Source organism: Lissotriton vulgaris, chromosome 10, assembly GCF_964263255.1.
Source record: "Lissotriton vulgaris chromosome 10, aLisVul1.2, whole genome shotgun sequence".
Lineage (NCBI taxonomy): Eukaryota > Metazoa > Chordata > Amphibia > Caudata > Salamandridae > Lissotriton > Lissotriton vulgaris.
In genome coordinates, this window is record NC_141698.1 from 859,086,589 (window position 1) to 859,100,296 (window position 13,708).

At 44.0% G+C, this 13,708-nt stretch overlaps 1 protein-coding gene across 4 annotated transcripts in view; it reads left to right on the forward strand.

Moving 5' to 3' along the window:
* The window catches only part of LOC147688908 (peroxisomal carnitine O-octanoyltransferase-like), a 407,404-nt gene that overhangs the window by 360,987 nt on the left and 32,709 nt on the right, over positions 1-13,708 (forward strand). For all 4 annotated transcript variants that reach the window (XM_086941806.1, XM_086941805.1, XM_086941808.1 and 1 more), the window contains one exon: positions 7,929-8,052. In XM_086941806.1, the coding sequence (XP_086797932.1) occupies positions 7,929-8,052 (124 nt within the window). The remainder of the gene's footprint in view (positions 1-7,928; positions 8,053-13,708) is intronic.

Here is a 13,708-nt window from a genome sequence, read left to right on the forward strand (position 1 = left end):
TGGGTAAGAGTGGTCTGCTCAATTCAGACACTCTGTTCATCACCACCCCCTTTTGTAAATCGATTTTGGCCACTATAGGTGTGGCAGGGTATACTCAGACATGAGTCCCTTTCTCACTGCTCCATCAGGATTCAAGCAAGCCGGGCCGAAGAGGCTGAAATGCCAGAAACCGGTCCCCGGTAGCTTGTCTCCTTTCTGGTAAAGAATTGGCTTGGTAGTTTAGTCTGCCCTGTTCCCATGATGCACTGGGCCAGGGACAGACTGATTTGCATATAGCCAGGTTCTGAGCTGGGATGGGGCAGTGAGATAAATAACGGTGATGGATCAAGCCCTGATCTTTGGACTGGGTAAGAGTGGTCTGCTCAATTCAGACACTCTGTTCATCACCACCCCCTTTTGTAAATCGATTTTGGCCACTATAGGTGTGGCAGGGTATACTCAGACATGAGTCCCTTTCTCACTGCTCCATCAGGATTCAAGCAAGCCGGGCCGAAGAGGCTGAAATGCCAGATACCGGTCCCCGGTAGCTTGTCTCCTTTCTGGTAAAGAATTGGCTTGGTAGTTTAGTCTGCCCTGTTCCCATGATGCACTGGGCCAGGGACAGACTGATTTGCATATAGCCAGGTTCTGAGCTGGGATGGGGCAGTGAGATAAATAACGGTGATGGATCAAGCCCTGATCTTTGGACTGGGTAAGAGTGGTCTGCTCAATTCAGACACTCTGTTCATCACCACCCCCTTTTGTAAATCAAAGATTCAAACAAGACACAAGGAGACCAGCCGTCCACATGGATCAGGACCTTATTAAGTTCCTTTCATCAAACCATAAAAGTCCTGAACTACCAATCGAATAAAATGTAGGTGCAGATTGACCTCATCACCTTAGTGACGGGCCATATTGCGGGCATAAACACAAAATTGGACGCAATTTTGTCACTAGTAAAATGTAAATGTAAATTGATACTTGTATAGCGCACTACTCACCCGCAAGGGTCTTAAGGCGCTTGTATGAATACCGCTGTGGAACCTGTCCTGGCTTTCCCTGTGAGGCGTCCACTCCTGGGCACCCCCAGGGTGAAGGCCAGGCATCCTTAGCGTTGTGGGGGCCGTTGTGGAGATTAAGCAAGCTATTGCCCAGAATTTCAGAGTGGGGCTCTATGATTAGAATAGGCACCGAGGCGAGAATTATCAGGTCCGTGGAATTTTGAGCCCAAGACCCGCCGAGGCGAGGAATTGAACCCTGGTCCCGGGCTATACCTCTGCATCAGGGTCTGCCGCTCTAACCATTGAGCCACACTTCTCCGTAACAAACCAGGGGAAACCAGATGCCTACACCGGCTCCAACAAACAACAGTGGACTTATAATTGAAAAATTAGCAAGTTTGCCGGCTATCCTGACGGACATCCTAGGGGAGGTAAAACATTCCTGCAATCCGGTCGAAAAAGTAACCGATCTTATTTCGGAAAAATCACATTCACTCAACATGTCGAGCAGGAAGGAGCGCTCAAGTAGCAACCTGCAAAAGGATTTAGAACACAATCCGAGGGAAGTGGGGCCAGAAAGGTCAGCACTAGACCTGGAAAAAACACAGCCCACTCAAAAATCCTTTAAGGAGGAAAAAATACCAACCACGAGATAAAAGAAAAAGGTCAGGAAAGCCAGATTAAAGTATAAACAGCAACAAAACACAGATCTAGGCAACTTGTTCCCGATTTTTAAAGCAAATACCCCCCAGGAATCCAATTCCTCTTTATTGATCAAGGCGGCAAGGAGGGACCAATTCAGCTGCCAGACAAACTGGACACCCAAATCCTCTTGAGGGATGGAGAACCAAGTCAGGGAGTCACAACAATACCCTCCAAACAATACTGCACTACAAATTCCTCACCATCTACAGCCCATAGCGATCAAAGAGAAATAAGTTCTGTCTTTATGAAAGACCACAACCCAAGGCAAGGAATCACCGACCCTACTTATATTACTGATAACGGAGGCCCTGAGCAAATAAAGCCCAGACGAGCTATGGGAGAAACTCTGGTACACAAAGTCCATCCAAATTGGTCAACAATCACGGTCCGATTCCCACCAGAATTCAGAACACCCCTGTGAAATTGGTAACATCCTTAAACGAAAATCCAGGAGGAACATCAGGACCAAAGTCTAACAAAGTACCTTCTCGCATGTGCGTCACAGTTTCGGAAAATGAGCGCAGCTGCGCGCTATTCCAAATGGGGCCCATTTCTTTGCCAAACGAGCATCACAATTCTGGACCAAATCAAATAACAATAAACTCGATGAAGTCTGTGAAAATGGATCAGGAACGAGAAGTCCCCTCCAAAAGAAGCAATTTTTCCAAATCCATGAAGCCCCTATCGACCAAAACAGGCTTTTTACAATTGTCTAAAGAACTCCCTCATCACCTTGAATCTCCACATCACAAGCTAACTTTTATTCCAGAATATCCATCAAAGGGGCCACAGGATACCCTTAATCGAGGCAACTTGTTAAAACTGTTTCACGAAACACCATCACTAAGCAAGATAACAACACAGGACCTTCTGGCTGTTGAATTTAAAAGAAACCGTTATAACACAGACTCCGAAGACACCATTACAACTTGGGCCACAAAGGCCATCGCAGATAAGATATTCTCCACAAAAGACCATTTTGAAACATCGGGTATATCGATCGTATGACACATACGCCCAAGATATCCCTACCCATTACAAAACAGCACCCGCAACGAAACAAAGGGGAACGGAAAAAAAGGTTCTCCCTTCTCCTTTCTACTAGGTGCACGTGCCACCTCACCAGCAACATCAAGTTCAATGGATGGGGTAACCCTGAAAGCAAATAAGCAATCAACTAGTCCGCATGGCCGGGATAGAATGGATTGGTCCTGGGTTCCCACGGTCTTGAGCAATAAGGGTCCCTAACATGGAGCAAAAACTTTCTATGACTTATTGTAGGAGGGAGGAAATGCAGAGCTTTAAAAAAACCAACAAATCCCTCAGTTTGCTCATGGAACGTACATGGCTTCCAAGAAATGGAGCTGGACCATGACACACAAGCCTTCTTTTTCCAACAAGATGTAATCCTGAATCAGGAGTCATGGAAATTATCACCCACAGTAATACCGGGATTCAAGGATCACCACATCTTGGCAGAAAGACTCTCAAACTTTGGGCACCCCCGGGGAGGCCTATCAACCTACATAGCCCAAAAATACAACTGGGTATCGAAAGTACTGGACGTAGGACTTGATTGGGTGCAAGTGATTAGAATCACAGAAACTCTGACTGTTGGGTCCGAACAGTGGCAAATCATAATTCTCAACGTCTATATCCACCCGGAACGGAAGTCACATCAAGAAAAACATACAAGCCTAATGTCACTGATAAAACTGATGCAAAAAGCATATTCAGGATGTTCATTACTCATCTCTGGGGATTTCAACTGTGACCTAATTGGCAAAAAGAGGGCAAAAGGAAACATGCCATCGCCCAGTGGAGGTCTGAGGCTAGCTTCCGACCTAAGAGAACTAGGTCTGACGATTCTGAACGGCAACACGAGGGGGGACAGGCCGGCAGGTATTATGTACCTGTGTGGAAGGGCCCACTCTACAATAGATTACACAATAGTAAGCGATGAGCTAGTTCCAGGCATCGAGACATTCCAAATTGCTCAACGGCCAGAAAGCGATCATTTCCCCCAAATAACTAGTCTAAACACCGCGCCCACTCTGGCACCGAATATGTCTTGTCTACTACATCACGCATCTAAATTCAACCTAAAGAAATTAAAATGGCGAGAAGGGTTGGAAAAAATTCAGTCCACCGTCCTAGCTCGAAAACTCGAGTTAGGGTTGCAAAAAAAGGAAGACCTTGTAAAAAAATTGGGAGCAACTGATTCTGGACCTTCTCCATAAGTTTCCAGCAACATCAGGGAAACAGAGTAAGTTTACAATAAAAAAGGAGCCCTGGTTTAATATGGAATTAAGAACAAAAAAAAGGAGGGTAGCTAAAGAGGTCCGAGACCTAGCACGTCAAGAAAGACTGGGGTTACAGTTAAACAAGGGAGACCTGATTGAAGCCAGAAGCGCTTATAGAAAGTCACTAAGCATCGCAAAGTCTTCCTATAAGGAAAAGCTATGGAATAAACTCCTAAGTGCAGGAAAACATCCTAACAGTCGTGACTTTTGGGGCATTATTAATGATCTAAATAAAGGATCTAAACTTCATCAGGAAGCAGGTGTGGGAGCTGACTCTTGGTCCCTGCATGTACAAACCCTATATTCCACAACAATAGCAGGTCTCTCGAATGGCATACGGGCAGCAAATATAATTGAGGAGGAATTGATTGGAATTAACAACATAGGTACCGAAGGATTAGGGACGAAGGGGGTTTTAAAAGAGGAGACTGTATTCCCGGAATTAACCACCAGAGGGGAACTGTGCAAAATCATAACAAGACTAAAGGCAGAAGGTGCAGCAGGCCCGAACGGCCTGCCCAACGCCATCTTCAAACATGACCCGGTGTTCTGGGCAGAAACCCTAACGCCACTTTTCAATCATATTTACAAAGATGACCAGGTTCCCGCATCATGGAAGGGTAATGTCATTCACCCAATATTTAAACACAGTGCCCATCGTAATCCAACAAACTACAGGCTTATATCTTTGATAGATGTATAAGCAAAGCTCTATGCCTCCTGCATTCTTTTAAAGCTGCAAGACTGGATTGAAGAATCAAACAGAATCCCTTGGTTCCAGACAGGCTTCAGGCGGTAAATGGGAGCAACTACCAACTTGACTTGCCTGTCATTATTAATGGATAGAATGGCAGCAAAGGGAGCACGGTTGTATGCCTGTTTTGTCGATATTAAATTGGCATTCGACAGAGTTAACAGAGAGCGTTTATGGGGAAACTACAGACTTGGGGTGTTCCGACCAAACTGTTAAAGGCAATAAAAGCTCTATATCAAAACACCTGGGCAAAAGTAGGAGTATACCAACGCCTAAAACAAGGTTGTGTTTTAGCACCCACTCTTTTTAATCTTTTCCTTTCCGACCTTGCAACTGTGCTGGAGACGGATGAAGTTCACCCACCATCATTGTCTAATCATCGAATTCCTTGCTTGCAATACACAGACGATATAGTATTGCTGAGTAAAACGCCAATTGGTCTACAAAGAGCACTAAATATACTAGCAGCATACTTAAAACAGGAAGGTCTGGACCTAAACAAAGAAAAAACAAAAGTGGTCCGCCTAGTAGACCCAAAAAAACGAAGGTATACATGGATGGTGAACGCGACAAAGGTGAAAGAACAAGGGTCTTATAAGTGCCTTGGAATCACAATATCTCAGGGCCCAAAGCAAACAGAGCACAAAATTATAATACGCGCAAAAGCCCAAATCCTAATTTTCGCTTACCGTCTACTAGAAACAAAAATGGACTGTCCAAATTATAAGCACCTGTTGAAAGTCGTGTCGCCCAAATTTTACCCTCTCTGTCCTATGGTCTGGTCACCTGGTGTGGCAAGGAAGCAGATTTACTAAATGATCTCCAAACCAAAATCTACAAAGCTGTTTTTAATCTTCCAAGATGTGCCTCAGCCTCGCAAGTCAGGCTTGAATTTGGTCTGCAAAACCAGAAATACAGGAGCATGAGCGGCTTCGTAAAGCTGTGTTATAAACTTAGATCTGCAGATCCGGAATCCATGGACTGGCTAAACTGGGAAGTAATAAAAAATCAAGTGGAGACCGGAACCCCGTGCTCCTGGGGAAAGTACCTGAAAATCTGTGTGAAAGAGCTGGAGTTGGAAGCAGCATGGGAATCCGCGACAGACAAAGCAAGTATAAGTAGATTGGCCAACATGGCAGCAAGGATGAAATCTTTTCAAGAAGATAAAGGGACATTTATAAATCGGCGACACGGCTGGACCATTATCAACTCCTTCAAAGCAGGATTACCACATGCTTACTTAACTTCCCACTTCAACGAGTACTTGAAAAGAGCTTTTACAGACTATAGGATGGGCATGCACATCTCGAAGGATCTATTACCATCCTGGAAAGGTAACCATCAGACTGAGCGATGCAGACTATGCGGTTATAAAACAGAATCTCTAGCACATTTTTTGTGTGTCTGCCCGGCACTTATGGCACAGCGGCAACAACTATTAAAACGCATTTTCAACGAGCTAAATATCCGCTCCTGCAGACAAGCAGTAACATGCTGCTTGGGAGGGAGTTCTATTATTATGGCTTGCCGGGGAACAAAATTCTTGGCAGAAGTGAAAAAACTTTTGAGTCAAGTAGAACAGGGGGATGGTCAAGAAGCAGGACATCTTTGCCGCCTTGAATCTAAAGACTGAAAAAGTTTGCACAAACATGCAAAAACACTTAGATAATCCAAGATAGCGGGAGTATCTCAGGAAGAAACTTTCAAAACATTGTTCTACATTATTTTTAACTAAGGAGGAGATATCATTTTAGTAAAATATATTACATTTTGTATTATTATTTATCATGTGAAAATTGTAATAATTTTAATTAATTATGCAATAAACCTTTTTGACCTTCGACCCGTTGTGATGCTATTTTAGGAACGCTCACTCCCAGGGTCGAAACTTCAACAACATTAATAAGGATCTGTCCTCTCGGCCATCAAGAGTGTACCATCAGTACAATAGGCTTTCTGTCTTTGAGCTGGTTAGATTGAAAGAACGGATGTTCCAAATGTCTTTGTTTTCGCAATGTTTGTCATGTGTTGATATTTGTTAGTGATTGTTGTTTTTTCACAATGTCACCAAGTTTGTCATTATTGTATAATAGTCTTACAAGAGACTATTTATCTGATACTCTGTGTATAACTTTGCTATATGAACTTGAATATATTGAGTGATCACAGACCGATGTGTATGCTGTTAAAATCTTTTATCGATGTTTATATATTTTATTTGACTTGGTCCTTGATTTACATATGTGACATTGATCATCCATTTGTCTGTACAAAGGTGTTTGAGTTAATGTACCTCAATATCTTGTAAAGAGAATCATGTCCCCCAACAGGACTCTTGGTAGATTTGTTATATTGTAGACCCAGGTTCTGAGTGTCACAGGGCAACCCCTTTATTATTAATGGTAATCAAGTCCTTTTTAGCCCATTGTCATTTAAATTCCCTCAGAGATCTTCGGCATTTCTCAGATGATGTTACCAAGGTTTTCTTCCTTTCACCATTATGCTTAAATGTTAGACTGGCTTCTCAGAGAATGGACATCCCCTTTTTTGGTGAGCAGCAGTTCAGAGAGAAGGCTGGCTTACCTTGAAACTATGGCTTGTTTGGGGAGTCTAGCCTTTCCAGCGAGGCTGTTCCACAAACTGGACATGAAATGTTAAAGCTGTTGTAGAGTACCATCCCGGCTGAGACTTCATTCTCCACCTAATCTGACACACAAACAAATGTTTCGTCTATATCATGATCTGGGATTTATTACAAGCTATTCATATTTTCTGTGCTAGATATGATTTGGGGTAGCATTGTTTATTACTTTTCTGTAAAGTCATTTTGTGCAACATTAGGTTTCTGGAAAAGCAAGATGCTGAATAGAAAACGTGTTTTTAATTGAAGTAAGCCAAAGACTATTTTCTATGCATGCACATTATGAAAAGGGAATGCACATGAAGTTCCACAAATATAGGAAGCAAATAAGATTTTGATACTTCATTCTATGGACTTTCTTGGGCTTTGGTAAGGAAACTGTTACCTTTGCTGTACATATGCTCCAGGATATGGGATTACGGATGTGCAGTAGTATTTGCTGTGCTTAATATGGTGGGATTTAATCTGTTATTCCTTTATAGCTTCTTTTCTGGCAGGCTGTTTTCCGGAACTGCATGTTATTCTATTCTTATTTTTTACAGCCCGGGTTGCTGTTATGAAACTGCTACAACAAGGACTTTCTACCATGCACGTACGGAAACTATGAGGCCTTGTACCGTGGAAGCTGTGGAGTGGTGTCAGTCCATGATAAACCCATCTTCTTCTGTAGGTGCTCATAAAATGCTTTGATTCTAACTTAGTTTCTATGCACTGTTCAGTTGACTCAGAGCCCCATTACAAGTCCAGCAGGCAGTATCCCCAGAGAGTAACAGCCCTAACCAATTACAGGTTTTACATGGTGCAGAAATAGACCTGGTAAACCCAAATGTATTTCCATGCACACTTGTTCACTGCTAGAAGCAAGAGGGAAATGTGTGAGAAAATTGACCCAGAACAGGAAAGTTGAAAACGTGAAACAGGTCACAGTAATTTCAGGACCTGCATGTTTTCCTTCGCTTTGGTAATTTGTGAATTCCAGTAACTGTGGGAGAGAGAGGTTGTATGTCAGAATAACGTATGCTGAAATATCATCTGACACCAATAGATTGGTTTTATTAAAAAACTGTCTTCCCATTGGATGTTCATTTTCTGTTATTAACTCCAATGTGGCAATATTTTTCTATACAATATCTAATAAAGGCTTCTAGCTGCAGATTCCCTACCTTCGATTTATCCCCATGTGTCAGTCCGGATCGTGGGCAATAGCCCTGCATGCCGGTAGGTGGTGTTGATCAGTTCCGTGTGGCGTAGTCTGCATTGTAACTGATGTGTGTAGAGCTTATATAGATGCCACCCCAGCATGCTAGCGAATAGATTGGGAAGCCCAATAAACCCTTGCAGGCTTGGGCAATACAATAGTAGTAATAGGTGCCACCAAGGGAATTTGTTTGCAATGAATTTAAATAGGTATAGGGTTATTTAAACGGTTAGTCCATCTGGAACAAAACCTAACTGTGTCATTAGACAACTTCAACCAATGAATAAGCACAAAGAACACGGGAAAACCTAATTCTTTAAAGGTACAGAATTATTTTAAGCAATGATTAAGAAGGAGTACAGACATGTACAATAAGTCAGCAAACGATCATGAAAAGAAGTGAAGTCAAATTATCCTAACGATTCATGACCAACAACTATTCCACAATGATATATAAAACGACAAATCTCCTCATGAAAATATATGTCGCTAGAGATTAACCCCTTCGCCGCGGGGCTAATTTCCCCGCGGCGCGGGGGGAGGGGGACCGCGCACGGTGCTCGTGTGCTGGTGACGAGCCTGGGCTCGTCATGAGCCCGCCCGCGCAATGGAACGCTCAGCATAGCAGGGGAATTATCCTCGCCTGTGAGCGTTCCACGGCTCATGACGAGCCCAGGCTCCTTATTAATCATTGCTTTATAAAAATAATTCTGTACCTTTAAAGAATTAGGTTTTCCTGTGTTCTTTGTGCTTATTCATTGGTTGAAGTTGTCTAATGACACCAGTTAGGTTTTGTTCCAGATTGACTAACCGTTTAAATAACCCTATACCTATTTTAAGTTCATTGCAAACAAATTCCCTTGTTGGCACCTATTACCTACTACCCCAGCATGCTGGCATCAGTTCTTTGCCTGTTGCGCCAGTCAGCGCAGATCTGTACAACAGCTACCCCATGCCAATTTTTTACTAACTTCTTTCAACTTTTTGAGGTTTTCCTCCTGGTGTAGCCGGGATGCCTTGGAAGGCCAGCTTCAAGCTCTGTTGCACCTGTAACTGCTCGATGTCAGTGACGGACCTGCATCTTGCATGTCTGCATGTCTTTGGTAGTTCGAGCGCAACCACAATCTGAAGGCCTGTTCCAATTGCCCTGCCATTAACTTGAAGGCCTTGAGGGAGCAATCCCTTGAGCTCCTGGCGGCACGACATGCGACACTGAGATGATCCATATCTCGGTTGAGAGGAAGGTCCTGGTAGCCGTTGCAGAGTCTGAGATCCTCGTCGTTCTCAAAGGCGTCTGGTCTTATGGGAAATTTACGCCACTAGAAGAAGTAAAAAGACATCTTCGAGTTCTCCTCGTCGCTCGGCTGACTAGACAAGGGAGCATCGGTATTTGAAGCCTGGCTCTGCAATTGGGCCTGTGCCTGGGCTGTCTCTGCGCCACCCCAAGTTACCGGGAGCCGTAGCTACCCCGGCCAATTAAGAATATTTTATGAGGGTATGTACCTCATATTTGGGAGGCCCATTCCCTCTGGCATGGGAGGGTCCATACTAGATCTACGCTGATGGCTTGAGCCCCAGCGACGCCCGGGCCTCTTGGATCCACAGATGGATCCCAACTGCCTCTGGTCGTGCCACCTAGATCTTCCCCAATGCCCATCGCGATGCAGACGCTCAAGCGCCGCTGGTACCCACCAGAGGTGCCGTCCCGATTCTGATCCCCTACACGGAACCGGATGGGCATCGCCTGGTGTCGACTCCAATGCCAAATTGAGCCATGCCTTCCAGCCTGCAGCCTGAGCCCTATTCTTATGGCCTAGGACTTGGGGAGAAGTGGGAGGGCTTGCTGGACCCTGAAGAATACCAACCTTATGTTTCTAACATAGACTGGTGTGAGGATTTCCAGATACTGGCATACTTACTCCCCCTACCATGGCTACTGAGGAGGGAATGTCATTTTCAATGGTGGTGAGGAGAGCGGCTGAGGTCTTGGTCCTTAGCTTGCCCTCGGTGGCAGTTGAGATGAATGTCTCGACAGAAGTGCTTCAACCGGGAATGTCCCCTTCTGAACCACTTCTCCCATTTAAAGAAGCTCTTACTGACGTCCTGCTTCAGATTTTGTCCAAGCCCAACACAGGGGCTCCTGTGAACAGAACTATTGCCCAACGCCACCGCCCGCCCACGTGGGACCCCAACTTCCTTATGCAACACCCTACCCCGGAGAGCTTGGTGGTCCAAACCTCCACTTCCCACAGAAACCCTGGCACATTCCCAACTGCACCTCCAGATTGGGAATCCAAGAAACTTTACAACTTAGGCAAGAAGATGTTTTCTTTCACCAGCCTGGTACTGTGGTTTGTAATCACTGCTTGCCTTTTGGGCCACTATCCTCATGCTCTGTGGGATACGGTTGCGCAGGTGCTGCCAACGGTACCTGCGGAGGGCCAGACTGTACTCTGCCAGGCAGATGCCTGATGTGAGAGAGTCAGCTAAGTTCACGATCCGATGTGGACAGGACACCACCAACTCACTGAGCAGATCAATTTCGTCAAAAGTAACCTTACAGCTTCACACTTGGTTGAGGACTGGCTTTTCTGGGATGTCCTAACATTGCTTATAGACATGCCCTTTGATGGCTTCTGTCTCTTCGGAGACTAGGCGGATTCAGCGCTGAAGTGCTTCAAGGACATTAGGGCTACGTCCAGGTCCTTGGGCTTTTCCATGACTCCTTGTCACCCTAATTATGCCTTTTGCTCCTTTTGTGGCCACGGAAGAGGCATCCAGCCATGTCTAGACTTGCCAAGCCACTGCAGCTTGCAAGCTTCACAGCCTCTGCATAGCTGAGGATGCGGTACCCTCAGACCTTGTGGGTCAGACAGCCGGCAGTCTGGCCAGTCCAGCTCCTCAGAAACCGCAGCCTCTAAGCCCTTAAAATCTGCCCCCTTATCATAATGGCCACCCAGTCATCATCATTCTTTAGCTGACTTCACCTCCTCAGTTTCAGCGCTCCGTCCATCATATCCTTGGGTTTACTTTATTTGCCCTAAGTTGGCAGGGTATGCCCAGACGTGGGTCCCTTGCTCACTTTGCCACTGGATTCAAGCTAGCCTGGCTGTTGAAGGGCGTTACCCGGTCCCAGGATACTTGGCTCAGGGAAGACCTGGCTTGGCATCACACATGAACAGCAAACCGATGCATTCAGTGCATGGCCCGAGGTCGCACAAATATTTTGTATTTTTTTTGTCCTCATTTGTGCGCCCTGAATAGTTTTTTAGCAAGCCAGGTCTCCTCTTAAAGTGGACCGCCCAGGGTAGAAGAGGCAAGACCATGCCTAAAAATGCCAGCGAATTCTTTAGAATCCAACTTCTCGTGGCCACCCCAATGGATCCTTTCGGAATCAAATGATCGCGTGTTGGTAAAATCATTGGACAGCCATTCCTATCCTATTCTATATTTGTCCCAAAGGTCCCAATATCTTGTACGTTTGCTCGCCCCTCTGAGTGGATCTAAATTCCTGAACTTGGAGATACCAATCATCTATCTTGGGAGGAGATGGAAGAATCCAATTTCTACATATCTCATGTCTAGCCGATAACATCAGGGTGAATAAGAGGCATTTCTGATTCTTATTTAGAACAACATCATGATTGTTACCCTCTAAGATACCAAAGATAACATTAAAAGAGCTTACCTTCATATTAGTGTTTAGTGCTTTATTAGTTATCTTACCAATCTCCTTCCAATAGGTGTTAAGTTGTGCACATTGATTAAACATGTGGATATCATTTGCCTTCATTTCACCGCACTTGGGGCATTTTCTCATCACCTGGTTATTTATTTTTGATAGCCTCTCTGGCGTCAAATAAGATCTGTGTAGGGTAAAGAGATGATTTCTCCTGAGTGGTGCAGAAACAGTAATAAACCATATAAAAGTGTAAGATACTTGCCACAACTGTCTTGAGCCGGGAAAATCTTCTTCCAGTTATCGTCTGGTGTGTTAAAGTCTGCTTCATCCCTTTCGGTCAAATACCAGTACCATTTAGAGACTTCTTTTGGAGCTGGGTCTTTTAGTATTTCATCCTCTATTCCTTCCATATTGACTGCCATTTTCTCTTGTTCCTTGCGCCAACTTGCCAGCTGATAATATTTAAACCTTAAAATAGTTGCGTTGGTCCTCTCCAGTAATGCTGTCCAGCTTATTAGGTTACCATGTTCTATTAGCTCCCCCCATCTCAATATATCAGCTTTTTTTAAAGGATCCACCAGTGAGTCTTTCATGCAGTCTGGAATACCCGGGAAGTTCCAAATTGGTGCATGCTCGCTGTAGTACAGGATTTTCCATGATTTCCTTATTTCATACCATATTTTGTATGCTGACTTTAAGACCTTTAATTTGATTTTTTTAAGTACTTGGGATGGCCAAACTTATAGAGACAAAAATCATTGTTGGTTACAGCTTTCCAATAGGAATAATAGACAGTTTGCAATTCAAAAAGTATCCTAATGTTTTTAAAGTTAAAGGCTTTATAGTATGTCATAACGTCTGGACTAGCTATCCCCCCTCGGTTTTTCTTTTGACATAACTTTTTCCATGCTATCCTAACTCCTTTGGAGGCCCAGATAAAGGTGTTTATTTCGCTCTGAATCTTTCTTAACATCTGTGGTTTAAACTCCAAGGGGGTGGCATTAAAAAAGAAACGTAAACTTTGGCAAAATAGCCATTTTAATGACATTGGCTCTCCCTATAAACGTGAGAGATAAACAGGTCCATGCCTTTAATAGCTTCCTCATCTCCTAAACTTTTGTCACCAGGTTCGCTTAGGCTATTTCATCAATGTTATTTAAAATTTCGATACCCAAGTATTTGATTTTGCTATTTGCTTTTAATACTGGTGTTGTAATGTTCCAGTGTAGCACCTCGGTCTTCTGGTGATTGATTTGATACCCAGATATACTCCCGAAGTCAGCTAAGGTGGCTGTTATACTATTTATAGTATTGTTAAGGTTGCTTGTATATATCATTAGATCGCTCGCGTATAACGCAACTTTCAAATTCCATCCATTAAAACTAAATGGAGTAATATCATGGGAATTCCTTATCTTCTCGGCCAGGGGTTCTATATCAAA